Genomic DNA, 18,665 nt, shown 5'->3' with positions numbered 1-18,665 from the left:
TGTGAATAGAATGGCCTCCCTTGATGAGTTATCGACTCTCTGGAGGTCTCTCTTAATAATAATAATAATATTTAGGTAAAATTTCAGTAGTTTTTCCAAAGAATTGAAAACTACTGTAAAGAGTACAGACTAAGGATTAACACAAAGATTAACACAAAGAAGACCAAGATGATGATAATGGGCAGAAAATAGGAAATAATGTAAAGATAAGATGTGGAGGAAAGATTTCAATATTTAGGTAGTTGAATCTCAGAGAAAGGAACTTCAGAGTTGGATATTAGAAATAGAATATGCAAAGCTAAATCGGCATTTATGGAAATTAAGAGAACTTTAATAAACAAGAATATTAAAATAGGTGTTTGGAGTTGGAATAGTTAAAGCAACAGTTTGAAGTATTGCAAGATATGGAAATGAGTCATGTACACTCAGAAAGAGAGATATGGAAAGAATTAATACATTGGAAATGTGGTGTTATAGAAAGATGGAAAAGATTAGCTATACAGAGAGAATATCAAATCAAGAAGTTTTAAGAAGAGTTGGGATGGAAAGAACACTGCTCAAGAATATTACTCAAAGAAAGACCAGAATTGGACATCTTCTGAGAGGTTCTTCGGGACACCTGACAAGAACTATATTACAAGGGAAAGTTGAGGGGAAGAGAAGAAAGACGTGGAAGACCAACTAGAGAGTGGTTCAATGACATCGTGGAATGGACTGGTTTAAGAATGATGGAGGCGACAGACCAAGAGAAATGGAGAAGAGCTGCTCATCTGCTGCAGTCCTCTTGCTAGAGGATGCTACCGGACGACGACAAGGTAAAATTAACATTGATCATCTTCAGAGTATTTACAAGAACATAGTGAACTAGGGTTACCAAGGATAGGAAGTGAGCACAGTCTTAAAAAAAAAAAAATAATAATCCATGTTTTTTGTCCTATTCTGAATAGAAAACAGATTTATCATTAATAACAGCATGTTCCAACATTGAAAATTTACATTAATTAACATTCTGCATACTCACAGAATATGAAAAATATAATTTATTGTTCATGTTTTTGTTGATAATGATATCACCAGATTGGTATTGCTCAGTATTAATGTTCCATTTACCCCATATAATTGCAGTGTTTTGAAAAGCTTTACTCTGCATACCTTGTCATATGCCTTTTCCAAATCTACAAAACTTAAGTTCAGATCCTTGTCATATTCTCGTGATTACTCAACTATTTGTCATAAAGTGAAAATCTGATATTGATATCCTATGTTTGGCCTGAATCCAGCTTGTTCGTCTCCATGTTTCTCTCCCACAATTTTTCTCAGCCTCTTTACAAGTATGATTTCATAAATTTTATCTGAAACATTTAGTGGAGAAATCCCTCTGTAATTCTCAGATTCAATTTATTCCCTTTTTTATATATGGAAACTATGAGTGCTCTACTCCAATCATTGGGAATTTGACCCTCTGACCAGGCTATATGAATTATGCAGTGTAGCTACTGCAAAATTTTTATACCTAAATATTTAAGCATTTCTGGTCGAATATCATCTACTCCAGCTGCCTTTCCACATTTCAAGTTTTTGATGGCTTTTTTTACCTCAAACATTGATATTCCGAACATTTTGTGACCTTTCCAATATTTATTTTCTAAATTCATACCGAAGTCGTTCTATGACTTTTGTTCAGCTATTTTAATAGTGTAGCTCTCTTACATTTTTCTCTTTATTCTTTCAGGGAATCTGCTGACTTATTTGCTATAACTTTTGGCATGCTTTCTTCTTGTTCAGGACTGCTGCTTTAATATCTTGTTTTTCTATCCTTGTGGACAACTCCCCCCCCCCCACACACACACCTTCCTAGCTGAATCAATCAATGTTTTGTTCAGAGTTCGTGACTAAGACTCCAAGGTTTGGTTTTTGTTTTCAAACATTTTCATTTTTAATTGACAAATGTTTTCTGCTCAGCCTGCCTGGGAAAGTATATGCTAGGTGCTTGTAAAGAAGGTGCCATAGTTGAGTCAAAGGTCCAGGAAGAACAATGTGGTTTTCATCCTGGTAGAAGCACAACTGACCAAATCTTCACTTTAAGGCAAGTCATTGAGATATCTTGGGAATATTTGGGAATATGCGAAGAATGTCTACACATGTTTTGTGGACTTGGAGAAGGCATATGACCAGGTTCCTCGGGATAAGCTTTGGCAAGTAGTACAGGAGTATGGAGTGGATGGCCAACTATTAGCTGCCATCAAGTTCCTGTATGAATGCCCAGAGTTTTGTGTCAGAGTAAACAGCACAAAATCTGAACCTTTCACAGTCTCTGTTGGCCTCTGCCAAGGGTGTGTTCTGTCACCCTTCTTTTTCATAATATTTATGGACTGGATTGATAGGCACAGCCGAGGTAGTGAGTGTGTCAGAATTGGAAGATGTAGCATTGGACATCTGTTTTTTGCAGATGACCTAGTTCTGCTTTGCTCTCCCACAGATGACCTCCAACAGACCCTGGATAGGTTTGTAGCTGTCTGTGCAGAAGCTGGAATGAAGATCAGTGTGGCCAAAACTGAAACATTTGTAGTCTCAAGACAACCATTCCAGTGCACTCTACATGTGAGTGGAGTTCCACTGAGGCAGGTGGAGAAGTTTAAATACCTTGGATCCATATTCACGAGTGATGGAAATTGGGATGTAAAGCTAGATACTCGGATTGGTTCAGCAAGCGCAATATTGCAAGAGCTTGGCCGTTCGGTAGTATTGAAGTGGGAGTTAGGCCAGAAGGCAAAGCTGGCTGTCTTCAAGACAGTCTATGTCCCCATCCTCACCTTTGGTCATGAGAGTTGGGTAATGACTGAAAGAATGCAGACACAAATCCAGGCGGCTGAAATAAGATTCCTTCGAGGGGTTGTGGGGCTGACAAGACTCGACAGAGTCGGAAGCTCTGCAATTCGGGAAACCCTCAATACTCAACCGCAGATTCTCTGTGTTGGGAGATCATAGTTATGTTGGTATGGGCACCAGGTCAGAATGCCACAAGATGTCCCCCCCCCCCCCCAGCAGGCCCTCTTTAACAAGTCAGAGGGTGGGAGGCCACATGGAAGGCCAAGGACTCACTGGATAGATTATATCCAAAACCTTGGGTGGACACGTTTGGGAGTCCCACCAGAATGCCTGAGCTTGATGGCAGAGGATTGTGACCATTGGAAGTTCCTCTTGCAGCTGCTGCCCCCACAACCCAATTAGGAAACGTGGGCCTTGAAGATGAATGAATGAATTGAAAAATGTTTCTTTGAGTCTACAGTTTACCTGTAAAAGCTGATCAATTGAAATTCTTTTTAAAACTTGCATGATATTTTTTTTCGATGTGATATCCATTTTTATCCTACATAGCACTAAGTGATGGTCACTTCCAACTTCAAATCCTCTGTGCATGCTTGTATTCTGAACCAACATGGAAATATCATTGTCCATAATGACATAGTCAATGAGGCTTTTCTTATCTATTGCATATTCTCTACAGGTGAACTTATTTAAGCTGGGACATGTGTTAGTAATGACTAGTTTGTATCCTGAACAGAAATCCAGGAGATACTTATCATTATTATTAGTCTTTCCTTTTTCACCAAAGTTTCCCAAAACATTTATATTTGCCTGGTGGGATTCACTTCTTATTCTGCTGTTTCAATTTCCAACAAGAGCCACTTTTTTCATTTTCTTTATGTCAGCTACCTGTTCTGATGTCTTGAAAAATTTTTTAGAGAACCTTCTGTGGGACCGTAAACAAAAATGAGTTTTATTGTCCCTTTCCCCATTTTGAAGTTTGCCCACATAACTGTACTTTCAACTGTTTTCAAATCAAGAAGTTTATCTTCATGTTTGGTGTTGAATGCTATTGTTATTCCTTCCTTTCCTTGATCATTATTGCCCAAATATAGCATCATACATTGTACTTCTACACTTCATAGAACTGAGCTTGGCAATGTGCCCAAAATAGTCATTTCATGCTGAAGGGGAGAAACAAATAAAGGATGTACAAATTGGTCACAAACATGTGAAATCATGTGCTTTATACGTAAATTTTCCGTATAAAAGCTGTTGTACAAGCAAAATAGTTACCACTTTAAGAACTAGAATTTTCATAAAAGAAAAGCTAATTTCTGACATAATAATAAACACTCATCCCACAAACGCATTGATTACCCTAATATCGAAATGGATTCTTCTTCTGACATGTGCAGAAGTGTCGAAGGGGTCTTGCATCTGTGGGTGTACAGTACTTATTATTTAGTAAGATCTTACCTATTTTTGTCTTCTTTGTCTCATTAAAATCACTCGCGTCCATATGGTGCTTTTTTCAGTTCAACAGGTTTGATTTTCTTTCCATTAATACTCTTTACAGTGATGGTTCATATTTTCACTTCTTCCTATGTTGATTTTATTCTTCTTTTAGATGTTGAGTTGGAGTTTGTTCCAGTAGCTGACTTTTCACTCTTCTAGTTTCCTAACAAAAACAGCAGGTGCATTGTTTAACCAATCGACACCCCAGCTAACAACACATCTTGTTGGACCATCATATGTATTTTTGGTTTAAGTCAATAGAGGGTTCAATTTGACCAGCTAAGTCCTAAAAATTGTCAGCTCATCTTCATTCATTTAGTACTTGGTAGATACCTACTAAGCAGGGGAGGGGGGGGGAGGTGCACCGTGTGAAAGCGAAGATTGGACATTAAGTTGAAGCTCCAGTTGGTTCTCATTTCTTAAAGGCGATATGGAGTTCTCTCCCTGTTACTTGACTCTACCCTTAAGCAACCTCTGTAAAGAAAATGGTAAGAAACAAGACTATGGTAACTAATAAATAGTTGAGACCTGTGAGTGAGAGAGAGAGATACATATATGTAGATATATGGAAGGATTTTTAGAACAAGTTACAGGAAAGTTCCATTAGTACTATTTTTTCATAAAGAAAGAAAGCTATTTTAAAATTATTAGCTGTTATGTTACAAAGGTTACTGGAAGAATAGTTGTGAAAGAAATTAAAGGGACTTTGAAAATGAAGTTCCTCAAATAGAAGGAGAAATGTTTATCAGATATTAAATGTTCCATTAGAATAGTAATGATTTAATGGCTATTTTGGAGAATAAGTACAGTGAGTTGATTTTTAAATGATTGAAGGAACACAGGAGTGTTTGAAATCAAGGATTTTATTATCTAAGTCTGAACTCTTAAATAGGAATTCTACATGAAGATTTTTTCAGAATAATTGTTTCCTCCGACGAGTTGAAGTTATTTCATTCCTCTTTTATTTGAATTGCAGCTGAATTTAAGAGAGATGATGTTCTGTTTTATCTGGCATACTTTGGTCTTAGATAAGAAGTGATTTATTACTTTTTTTTTTTTTTTAATTAAGATGAGTCTTAAGATGATTTTATGTTGTTAAAGTTTACTTTAGAGTGTATATTTCTTGTATTAATGTATCTTAGTGTTATTAAACTGTTTTTCATTTTTGTATATATAGTACTGTGAAGACTCAATTTACTTGATTATGGAGGAAGTAATTTTTGATTTTTAAGAATAGGAGAGAATTATCATAGCAACATACATATACATATTTGCCATCCTGGTTGGCTAAGTGGTTAGTGTACCTGCTCTCTAACCACCAGGTTGTGGGATTGAATTCCACCATGGTCATGGATGTTTGCAATTATCTTTAGGTGGGAGATGAATCATTGCCCTTTGTGAAACTGCTACCCCCACTTATTGGAGGCCTGAATTGGCTTGAAAAAAGTTCCATGTGTGTTGTCTAGAGCACGGTTTCCAGACTATATAAAAAATATTTATAAAATTGATAAAAATAGAAAAAAGCAAAAAAAAAAAAAAAATCCCTATCCCACCTATGGTAAAAAATGTGCTATCGGTCTGCAAATAACCTTTCGTGGGTGGGAGCAGCATAAGAGGATTTTGTCTAAGAAGATTTTGCTTGCATTCCTAGATTTCTTATATTAAAATGTTATACAGATAAAGACTAGAAGAAGCAATGAGTAACCAAGTTTTTGTTGTTCTTGTTGTAGTACTTGGTGAGAAAAACAGTATGGTAGAGATTGTTCCATAGAGCAGAGGTGGATGGAATGAAGGATGATGAGTTTGTTATGTATGGAGTTGGACAACTTATAGGTTTTGACCAGGATCTATTCTAGTTCTTACAGGATTAGAAGATGATCAAGGAATGGTAGCAGCCACTTTAGCAGAGCAGTACTCATGAAACTACCTGTAGGAAAAAAAGCATAATACAGAAGAGAACCTGTAACTGAAGGGAGTTTTGAGAGGGGAATCGCCTATTAAGCAGTGATATCATCAAAAATTATTAGGGAGCCTTCGATGCACAACTCCAGATATGAGAACAGTATTCCAAGTCTGGTTGGATCTGAGATTTATTTATAAAGTGTTAGGAGTTGGGCAGGAGAAAAAAATGATGTTTTGAATGAAAAAATAACAAATTTCTAGCAGCCACGATTGGTGCTTTTTTTTTGTTAGTGTACCATGCTTATGCCAGGATAAGCTGGATGTAACACATTCAGCCCAAGAAGGGAAAACAGATCTTGAAAGGATATCTGGACAGTCTCAGAAGTAAGTGGGAGTGAAGTAGCATCTTTCTTGCATGTAATAAGACAGGCTTAAGTTTTAATAGCATTGAAATTCAATAAGTTGTCATCATCTCCTTTGAGAATGGTGAGGAGATCAGTATTTAAGTGATTGGTTATAACTGATAATAACGATTCACTAGGGAAGAAGCTAGTTGTTAAAAACCTTCTCCATCAATGTGAGAACAGTCTGATGGCTGACTTTTATATCCCTTTTTAGCTACAAGCTGGATACAGTTTGGAAGTTCCTTGTTCCAGTTAGCATTATTTTGTTTATTAGTTCAGTGTAAATGTTTGGATCAGGAGAGCAGAAACATGGAAAAGAAGTATAAAAATTCTGGAGATATTCCATTTGGTAGCTTTGTAGTGCCATAGGATATGAGGCTGTGATTGAATAGAAAGAGAGTCATGCATAAGATTATGATCAGAGTAACTGAGAGGAAAACCGATATTGACAGTGTACCTGGAAGGAGATCTGCTTAAGAAAAGGTCCAGAATAATGGAAGAGTGACGAGGATTGACTTGGTATTCTGGTTTAGAGATTAACTATTTGTGATAAATTAAGGACTGATGGCAAATGATTCAGCTTCCCTTCTGGCTTGAACCTTGAAGCTTAGAGAAAGGAAGCCAGTTTGTGTTGTGAATGAACAGAACATCTTATATCAGGATGCAAAGGGAAAGCTAGCCACCAAAACACCCTGTCCTGAAATCCCTTTATGTTTATTCTTCTATCTAATCTTTGTTTCTTCATCATTTCTTTGACTGAAGGTGAATTAGTCTCAGTGTGCTCTTCTTTTGTCCTTTTATTCTTTATCTTGGTCTTTCATCTTTTTTTCTCCATGTTTAAACATGTTATGGTACATATACCTGAATTAGCAATATCAATTTGTTTTTTAAGGTTTTTATACAAATATAAGCCTCATTAATTGATATTTTCATTAATGTTAAACCTTAAGAGCTTTGAAAATAAAATGTCTGTCTCTTACTTTCAAGGAAATTGGAGTATTTACTTTAAAGTTTTATTTTAAAGTAAATTTTTATTTACTTTTACTACCGCATATATTTCATAAATAAATTAACAGAGCCTTGTAAACTTGTAAAGATTGCAAAACATGATGAAATGCATTTTTCCATCTCAAATTGGCATGTTAGAGTTTAATGGATACTGGCTACCTACCAATTTCTAAAGTTAGGCTAAAAGTGTTCCATCTTTCTTTCTTTTTTTTTTTTAATCATTATTCTTTTTGAGGAATGATGTGTCAGAGTTTGTTTCATTTATTTTTACTTATATTTTAAAATTCCTGAATTGTAAAGTACCTGAAATCTCTACCTATCAGCTGTGGAAATTTTACGTTTTATCCATCTGTACAATAGTATTGTTCGGGTATATTTTTTTTATTATAGTTCTAATTAGGAAATTTGAGAATAAGGCATACTCTTTTATTACTAAAATTAATAATGAAAAAAATTAGTATATTTTATATTATTTTTCAGGGACTTAAAGAACAGTTTCTTCAACTACAGCACTTATTACATGGAGAGAGCACAAACATATTTCAAACAAGGAAGGACAGCATTAAAGTCAGTACTCATAACAAAGTTCCTGTTACTTTTGGACCAGCTCCATTTAGTAGCATGCCAAGTGCAGCTGCTGTTGCAATGGCCACAGCATTAAATAGGACTCAACAACTGACAGGTAGCTATAAGATAATTACATGGAATCAAATTTCATGTTGAAGTGGATACCTTCATATTTTCATGCAAAACGTGATCATGTTTTTATAATAACATCAAACAAGTGGCTTTCACTAAATCTAATATGCCTCAGTGAAATCCTCTTGTTCGACGTTGTTTAAATGCTACTTGAAATTAATATAGTCCAAGTGGCATTTAAATATAATTATAATTGTTATCAAAATTTAAAATAAATATTATAAGAGAACTAATCCAACTTTTATTGGAAGAGTAATTTTCTTGCTTGCTTGTAGAGTGTACATGTTCAGAAAAGCAGTATTTGATGAGATAGGAATTTTTTAGATATTTTTCTGTCACATCCTTTTTTAGTGCTCGATTAAAAAAAAAAAGCTGACTTGATCCAGACAAATATTGTTATTGCACAGAACCTTCACACAAGTCAAATATACTCTTTTCCATGTTTCTGCTCTCTTGATTCAAACATTTATACTCAACTAATAAACAAAATAATGCTAACTGGAGCAAGGAACTTCCAAACTGTATCCAGCTTGTAGCTAAAAAGGGATATAATAGTCAGCAGAACCCACACTATCTACATAGTATCTGCCCTACCTATCCTTGAAGGCATTGGCTGAAAAACCACTCACAACAGACTTTGACAACCCATTCCACTCATTGGCCATTCTCCAAGCAAGTGCTGAAATATGTTCTCTGCAACAATGCCTTAAAACCCTTTTAATAACTAAAATGTTTCTCCTTTTTTTCTGCCTATCAGCCAGCTTTAGAAACCCACACATCCTCAGTCTATTATCATAGGAAGCATTCCACAGACCACTCACCTCTTGATCATCTCCATCATTTCTTCAACTCCAAGAAGCAATGTGACCAAAGCTAAGCACAGTAATCCAGATGTGGCCATGTGCATGGAAACGCTTACATGTTCACAGTACATGTTATTTATTTTCACTGTATTGATGACAATACAGAATGATAAGAAAATAATATTTTAACTTATTTGCTGGTATTACATCCAGCATCTTCAGAGCACAAAAACAGTTTGTCACAGTATGCAAATCAACAGCAATTTGATATAACAGTGGGACTAGTTTTCAAAATATTGTAATGGGCAACACAAGGAACTAAAGTCCTAATTAGGTGCCATCTATGTCAAAAAAGAGAAAAAAACAAATATTAATTAGATTTTAAAATGACTGTCTCCCAATTTTTGGTAAATTTATACAGCCATATTTGTTGAGGTTTGGAGTGTGTTTTAAAGCTTTTATTGATTCCAAAAACAATCTCACTGACTTATAATGACTTCTGTATAGCACTTTTGCTTGCTTCAAATTGATCTTGTGTGATGTGGTATCATTATAGCAAGTTGGGTCTGCTAGACCCAACTTGCCATAATGATAGTGTCGGATGTATTTTTTATGTTCATCAAAGCGGATGTCAACAGTTCTTCCTGTCTGTCCATAATAAGCCCAGTCACAAGAACAGGGCATTTCATAAACTCCTGGATGTGATAAAGAATAGAGTTTGTCCTTGGGTGAACAGATGAGAGTTGCCAATTTCACATAAGGAATTCTGTTGATTCCAAAAATTGGAATCAACAGAAGCTTTAAAACATGGTGCATAGCTGATATTTATTGAGCATTCTAGATATCTTTTCAGATGTGCCTTGAATGTATGGGAGGGTAACAGTTTTGCTGCAGTCTCTTGTGTGATAGGCAATGGAGGGGATTTCTGGGGAGCATTTAGTATTTTTTCTATCCTATGGAGATTATAGCCATTGGCTAAGAAGGTGTGATGTAAGTGAGTGAGTTCAGCACTGAGAGCATTGCCATTGGAATAAATAGCTCTAGATCTATGAGTTACTGTTTTTTAGGATACCATTCTGTTGAGCTGGATGATGTGTGACTTTGTGCAAATATCTCCCTGTATATATGGGTTTTCTATAAACAGAAAAAGATAAGGAACCATTTGGAAGTCATGTGATTGGTGTATCCAGGAAGGACAGACAGCCATTAGCTTCCTGTTTCATTGTGGAGTGGATTTTACAGTGTTGGCTATTTAAATGGAGGGGCAGAATCGAGGTGAAAACAGGTGACTAGTGGTGTGCTGCAAGGTTCAGTGCTGGGACCATTGCTGTTTAATTTGTACATAAATGATATAGGAAATAATCTGAAAGGAAATATTCAGTTGTTCGCTGATGATGCAAAATTAGGTTGAGTAATAGTTAATCAAGGCAATCTGGAAAGTTTGCAGGATGATTTAAATAGACTGTCAGTATGGGTAAAAGTTAATGGGTGTCAGTTTAATATCGAGAAATGTAAAGTTATACATTTTGGATAAATAGATTACAAGCCATGTATAACATTAATGGCACTGTACTCCAGGAAATAGATGACGCTAGAGATTTAAGGGTATGGTAGAGTTAACGTTTAGAGGACATGTTGCTAAGGTAGCCCATAAGATTACTTGACTATTGAAGAACACATTAACAAGTAGAGATAAAGTTGTTATTCCTCTTTATAAGGCTTTGATGTGCTCATGTCTGGTCCCCTGGGTTTCTTGTTCAGAATTGAGAGGCGAGTGACCAAGATGGTAAGTGGCCTGTGGAATGTTCCCTATGGGGATAGATTGAGAGTGTGTGTGGATTGCAGAAGTTGGTTGATAGGAGAAAAAGAGAGGATATGATAGAAACATAAGTTGCTTAAAAAGTTTTATAGGATAGATGCATGGGAAATGTTTGAGCACAGAACAGCTTCCTCCCTGGAAGTTGAATATAGGTGTGGTTAGTAGGGGCGAGAGGACTAGATTTTTTGCTTGGAGAGTTGTGAATGAGTGGAATGGGTTGCCAGAGTCAGTTGTGAGTGCTTTGTCTGTTAATGGATTCAAGGAGAGCTATGAAAGATTGTGTGCATAGATTGGGTATGCCCCCGATGAGTCTTTGGACTCCATGGAGGTGCCCATATTATAAAAATAGTAAAATGCACTAAAAATGTATTCCATGCCTCTTGACCATGTGGCCAAATAGCAAACACAAACATATCAAGGCCTTATAGAGGAATGACAACTTACTTATTTCTTCTTGTTAGTGTTATTCATTAACCAAGTAATCCTATAAGCAACTTTGGCTACCATTGCAATATTGCCTCTGAACTTATGCACCGATACTCTCAAATCCCTAACTTCATCATTTTCCTGGAATACAGTTTCATCATCATCAGTTTTAGCTTGCAAACTTTTCATCCCAAAATGCAGAACTTGACACTTTTCTACATTAAACTGGTACCCATTATCTTTTGCCCATACGGTTAGCCTATTTAACTATTATGCTACCCGATTTTGCATCATTGGAAAACGGAGCAGTTCCCTTCAAATAATTTCCTGGATCATATATGTGCAAAAGAAGCAGCAGTATTCCAAGCACAGAGCCGTCTGGCATATTGCTAGTTCACTTGCTTCTTTTGTATCCTGCTCCGCCACATACTGCTTTTTTGATATTTTACCATCAACCAACCACATATTCAAATCGCCAACTTCATACCCATCCTCATTTATCCTAATTTACACAACAGAGTTCCATGTGGTATCCTGTTAAACGCCTTTATAATCGATTATTATCATTGTGTAGAAATTTCCTTTATCCAAAGCCATTCCTCTATTATAAAAAAAGTTAGTAAATTACTGAGGCACAACCAACCTACCTTTACAAACCCATGCTTTTCTCCATAGAGTATCACATTCTTGACACCCATTTCTGAATTCTGTCTTTGGCAAACTTTTCCAATACTTTTACCATTACTTCAGAGACACTGATTGCTCTAGAATTTGCTACTGCTGTCATAGCGCCTCCTCTATTCTTGCCACCTTTCACTCTTCTGTGACTTTACAAGAGATTGGTAAATCTCTGGTAAAGCCAGTTTCTTTGTACCTTTCCATAATATGTAATCCCTAGTAGCCTAAATAATACCTTTGCCATATTTACATTGAGATTCTGCAGTATCCTAACTACTTCCAATTTATTAACTTCTATTCTCACATCAGTTTCTGTTGCATCTGTCACAACAGTATCCTCACTTGGCTGATAGATCCTTGCAAAGTGGTCACTCAGCAGCTCAACTATTTTGTCACATCGCTACCATCAGCACTTCCCTAGTCAATCTTCCTCTTACTTGGCACATAGTAAAATCACCCATTGGAATTTCCTGTAAACGTGCATGGCTAATTTCTGCTCATCCTATTGTGCCTGCAATATCATGCTAGTTAGCTTTCTTGCATGAGCCTGGTATTGTTGCTTGTGATCACTTTCTCCTTACAGCATTTTTTTTTCCAGCTCCTGCTTGGTGATACTGCTCATCTAGATACCTCTTCATTATCTCGGGTGCACTGCCAACATCCTTCCCTTGCAGATTCTTATGCCTTGGCACTGCTTTAAGCTGTCTCCTGAGCTTGGCCATAATTATCCTCATTCTGCATATACTCTTTCTTTACTGAAAATTGTACATTTAACATCTCCCAAGTCACTTTCCCCCAGTTAGAGGCAATGTGACCACCTTGGTTATGAACAGATCTTTTGATGACCAGATCCAACATTCTCATATCCTGAGTCCTCCCCTCCATCACATTCTGTTTTAAGTAATTATCTCTTAGTAGTTGAATAAATTCCATTTCCTTTGCTGTTTTATCTTTTCTCCTTCTTGTATATGTTCCCATTGTTGAAGTTCCCATAATAATTACTCTACCTGCACTCATTGTGCTAATTTGCTGATGCATGTTTTCCTTTATACTCCTCTTGGTCCTATTTTATGCCCATTCATCTGAAATGAACCATTCAAATCATCCCTGCCTATCCAATCTTTTTAGAATCAGAGGATTCAGGCCTTGCTTCTGATGTCATCAACACTAGACATAGAATTCAGTGGGATCAGACAAAAATGTTACACTATAGTAGATTTGAATTCGATTGTGTGTTCCTTGAAACGTGCAAAACATGATGTCATCTCTGTATTCTTAATTTCAACAGTCTGCACTCCCATCTCCAAGTTTAAGGAAGTAATCACCATAAATTTTTTATTTTTGTATTTTTCATTTATTTGTTTATATTTTTATTTATTCATTTATTTTTGAATTACACAACTATACCTGGTCTGGTCCTTTGGAACCTTAATACTGTTTTCTCTTTTTCACCCAACTATGACCGAGATACATGAAAGCATGACTAATGCTATTTGACTCATTCTTGTGTTAACATTTTGAATGTTGTAACTTCCTTTACTCTTCCTTAATGGTGCTCGTGTTACACTGAGCAAAATATGAGTTGTTAATTCTGATGCATGTCTGAATAATGAAAAAGATAACCAAACTGTCTCTATAGTGGTTTTTGAGCTTCAGTATGGTTCATGAATTGCATTTCCACATTTGTCAAATGCAATAGATACCTTCTTCTTCTCCTTAGCAGGTTTCTGTAGGAACTAACAATCCCTCAATTTACATTTCTTTAATTACATTAACCACTTTTCAAATTTTTTTGTGTGTATATCTTTAAAGTTTAATCATTAATATTTCCTTTTTTTATTTGATATTCTTCAGGAACTAATTCGCCGCTTGGAGTATCCCTTGGACAAGGAAATGTATTAACTGGTGGGTTTGGACAAGGACTAAGCACAGGTAATTTAATTATAATATAACTACATGAAGTTATTAATAATCAAAATGTAATGTCCTTAAATTTTGACATTTTTAAGTATGCATATATCTATTTGCCTTCACATTCAAAATAATGAAAAGAAATAAGAAAAACCAAGAAGGAAAAAATATACTGTATTAACCATGCTACTGGACATGACGTATATATATGTCCACATTTCTATGCATGCGAAGTGCATATTAAAATTGTAATACCATAGATATTACATTGAAATTTATGATGGATACGAAGCTTTTGAGGGTGTGTATTTGATCTTTAATGGCCGGTAAGGTGGTTAATGGAATGTGATACTTTCCAAGTATCCTTTACTGTATACTCGTTTTCATTTAACTTGGAATTTGATATAAATTATGGATCCTGAGGATATTACGAGGGTGGTCTGAAAAGTTCTCTCCTTGACCATAGATGGCAACACTATTGGCAAGATTTTTTTTTTTTCTCAGTTGGTACATCTTTCATATGCATCCATGTGAAATTGCAAGTCATTCTATCAAGTGGGTGTTTTGGGATGTTAAAGGCATTTTGTTTATTAATTATCTTGAAAAGGGTAAAACAATAACCGGGGAATATTATTGCGATCTTTTAACCAGACTAGATGAAAAAATTCATGAGAAAAGACCCGGTTTGCAGAAGAAACAAATCATCTTTCATCAAGACAATGCACCTGCCTATAAAGGTGTTTTGGCAATGGGAAAATTAAGGGATCTGCACTATGAATTGTTGGAATATCCACCCTATTCCCTAGATTTGGCTCCCTCTGACTTCTATCTCTTCCCAAAACTGAAACTCTTCCTCGCTGGTCAGCGTGTTTCTTCGAATCAAGAGATGATTGCAGCTGTAGAGGGTATTTTACAGATCTTACTGAGAACCACTACAGGGATGGGATAATGGTGTTGAGCACTGCTGGAATAAATGTATTAGTCTTAAGGGAGATTATGTTGAAAAATAAAAATAATTTTTAAATTATAAATTCGTTTTTTCATTGTTAGGTTGAGAACTTTTCAGACCACCCTCGTATTCATCATTATTTTATAGCCATATTATTTTATAACAGAAACTTAAAAAGATTCAAAGTTTACCAGAGAGCTTATTAGAATATAATCTGTGACATCAGAATTGCCTTGACTTGCACAACTTAAAACATAGACTCTGCCCAGGAGAACCCATACCTTGCATACCTAAAGCACTTTCTCCCTGTTTGTTTCTTGCCTAATTTACAGTTAAATTATGTCCATCATAATTTTCCAGTGATATGTGATATCTCTGAGAGTGTTAGAGATATCCTAAGAGAAATTGTTAATTTCTTCATCTGAATGATGTGGGGGCATATTAGTGAGTGTATTATACTTAAATTACATTGCTTATTGATTTTCAATCTAAGATTTTAATTCTCTGGGAGGCTGGATGAAATTCAAGAATGTTATTTTTCCATCTTTTATGGACCATAATTCCAACTTCTCCATGACCAATGATCTCCCCCAGCATGTGAATTGCTTGTTTCAGAAAGCAAGGGATTATATATATATAGGAAATACTTTCTTTAAAAAAAGCAAGCTAAATGAAAATGGACCTTGAGATCATTAAATAGACAAGTTTTTAATGAAATTGATTATGTTATAGTGAACAGCATGGAAATACTACATGTATCTGTTATCAGCCATAATTATAATAGTGATCATAGGCTAGTGAGAACAAGGATATAAATAAACATCAAGAAAAACATACACCAGAAGGTGAAGATATAATAAATCATAAAGAAAAATCTGAGTTAAAAATGGAAGGAAAGTTGAAGGGGAAAAAAATATGAATGAAGGCTTATCTGATGGAATGGAGGAAAAGCTTTGACAATAATAGAAGTTACTAAGAGCTTAAGAAAATCATTATCAGCAAATAGGAAGTTCTAATGCTAGAGAAAACTTACTTTAGAAACACTTGATTTAGTCAAAAAAGGGAATAATTAAAGAAAAGGAGACACAGAACTAGCAAAGATAATATGGAATTTGTAGAAATGTGAAAGTTTGTTAGAAAAGAAATCAAAAATGACATCAGAAAATGTAATTTAAAAACAATTCAAAACATTTAGCAAACAAAAAATCTTCAAAAATGATCTACTTGGAAAGAAAAAATGGATTCCAAAATTGAAAAATAAGTGAGTATTACTATAATACAATAGAGAAGAAATAATGAAAATATGTAATGAGTTTTATAGGGACCTATACACAGGCATGGAAACAGATACAAATCCTTCATGACTTATTTTTAATGGTATTAACAACACCAAATGAACTATTTTATAAAAAAATAAAAATAAATAAAAAAAAGATGCTTTATTAACTTGCTTATATTTCATTGAATTTCAAATAGCATCATCAGAGCACAATACAGCATGTACACACAACAGTGAGTAAGTGAAACAATGCAATTGTAACGGACAAAAGATCTAAAGTCCTATTTTGGTGCCTGCTAATGTTGTTAAAAAAAAAAAAAAAAAAAAAAACATTACAGCTATTTGGGAGTAGCTCTTAAGATAACAGTCTCTCAACTTTTTGGCAAATTAATGCAACCATATTTGTTCAGGTTAGGAGAATTCTTCATAGCCATGGCTGACTCAAAAAAATAGTCTTTCAGATCTGTAACGACTTCTAAATAGCACGTTTGTTTTCTTCCATCTAATCCTGTGTGTGTACGGGGTGTCCAAAGTATGGTCTGCCAGTCCTGACTTGCCATAATAATGGCAGCAAATGTATTTTTTATGTTCTTCCAGGCAGATGTTAACCAATCTTCCTGTCTGCCATAGTAATAGGCCAAATCACAGTCACAAGGAACTTCATACACTTCAGGTCGTGCTTAGAGGGCAAAGTTTATCCTTAGGCGAGCGGATCAAAGTTGTTAATTTAACACTAGGTTTGAATGTGGTGCAAAGGCCATGTTTCATTATTACTTTGGCTATCTTTTCTGATGTACCTCTGACTGAATAGAAATGGTAACGTTATGTTCCTGTGTATTAGAAGAGGGGGGAAAGTAATGGGAGTATGTAGTATTTTATCTATTTTGTAGGAACTGTAGCCATTAGCCAAGAAAGTGTGGCACAGATATGGGTTCTGTGGACAGAGCTGTATCATTAGAACAAATGGCTTCGACTCTGTGTGTAAGTGTTTTTAAAATGCCATACTGTTGGGCTTGGATGATGATGTGATTGTTTATGTTGATATCTTCCTTTGTGTGTGTTGATTTTCTGTAAATGGAAAAAGATAGTGATCCATCTGAAAGGCAGGTGACTAATGTGTCAAGAAAAGGTAAACAGTTATTAGATTATTTTTCTACTATGAAGTGTATTTGGAGATGTTGGCTGTTTAGGTAGGTGACAAATGCATCCACAGTGTCTTGTCCATGTGGCCATATGGCAAACACATCATTAACATAGCATAACCATACTAGAGACTTGTATGTAGCTATGTTAAATTGTTTGTTTTCAAAGTGTTCCGTGTAAAAGTTTGCTGAAGTGGGAAGACTGGGACTGTTATCTTAAGAGCAACTTCCGCATAGCTATATATATATATATATATTATTTATTTATTTATTTATTTATTTTATTATTTATTATTTTTTTTTGCAACATTAGAGGGTGCCAAAATAGGACTTTAAATCTTTTGTTACAATTATATTGTTTTACTTACTCACTGTCATGTATGCATGCTGTATTGTGCTCTGATGATGCTGATTTGAAATTCAGCAAAATATTAAGCAAGTTTCTTGTCCTTACTTTGTAAGGACAGGAAATAACTAATCTGTCAGCATAGGCAACATGCTGACAGATTAGTTATTAGCAATATCACAAACCAACATGCCACACTCAGGCCTAACTCTCATACTCTTTCCCACTTTTGCATTAAAGTCCTCTACGATGTAAAGTACAACTCTCCTTGGTATGCTGTCCAAAACAATGTGTAGTTTTTATAGAATTCCTCACTCTCTTCATCAGACCTATCTGTGTGGGGCATAAACCACCACAATTGACAAAGGAGGAGCATTAAGTCTAATACAAAGTGTTGCGTCATTAATGGGATTATAACCAAGAAGGGTTCTTTCCTGAACTGTCTTCAGTATCACAGCAACCCCATGATGCTTGGAGTCAGCTACTGAATTAACAACTAACTTACCATCCTGTCTTTTGAAGTGACCTTCTCCATTCCATATGGTCTCTATAATTCCCATGATGTCAATTTTATACCTCTTCATCTCTTTACAGACAGTATCAAGAGTACCTATCTGTAGACCCTGTATTTTCCATAGGCCTGTGTAAAATTCTCCTCTAAGATTAAATCCTATACCTTCTGTAATCCTTGTTCAGAATATCACTGACTTTTGTTGGAGACTAATATACTTCTTGAATAGAACCCTCTGCCTACGCCCTGAATGTGGCTCTGATTATTCGGCACAACAACTGATGCAGCATGAGAAGTATTATAAGGCACAATCATATTATCATTTTGGATTGTAGTCACTGCAAGGAAAAATGGTAGGGTTGTAGAGGCCCTTTCCACATATCTGGGAGGTTTTGGTTCCCAGTTCATCCCATGTTGGCCAAGTGGGTTGGTACTGCCACCTACTAGGTGAGGCAGACTCCC

The 18,665-nt window shown here is 35.5% G+C and overlaps 1 protein-coding gene across 2 annotated transcripts in view; it reads left to right on the top strand.

The window, feature by feature from the left end:
- The window catches only part of Nup58 (nuclear pore complex protein Nup58), a 271,379-nt gene that overhangs the window by 213,519 nt on the left and 39,195 nt on the right, over window positions 1–18,665 (top strand). For both annotated transcript variants that reach the window (XM_090402967.1, XM_090402968.1), the window contains exons 10-11: window positions 8,121–8,322; window positions 13,920–13,997. In XM_090402967.1, coding sequence (XP_090259093.1) covers window positions 8,121–8,322; window positions 13,920–13,997 — 280 coding nt within the window. The remainder of the gene's footprint in view (window positions 1–8,120; window positions 8,323–13,919; window positions 13,998–18,665) is intronic.

The sequence above is a fragment of the Typopeltis vanoorti genome, chromosome 13 (genome assembly GCF_054136105.1).
Source record: "Typopeltis vanoorti isolate ZY-2024b chromosome 13, IOZ_Tvanoo_1.0, whole genome shotgun sequence".
Taxonomy (NCBI): domain Eukaryota; kingdom Metazoa; phylum Arthropoda; class Arachnida; order Uropygi; family Thelyphonidae; genus Typopeltis; species Typopeltis vanoorti.
Note: the sequence above shows the minus strand (reverse complement) of the source record. Positions and strands in the feature narration are given on the sequence as shown.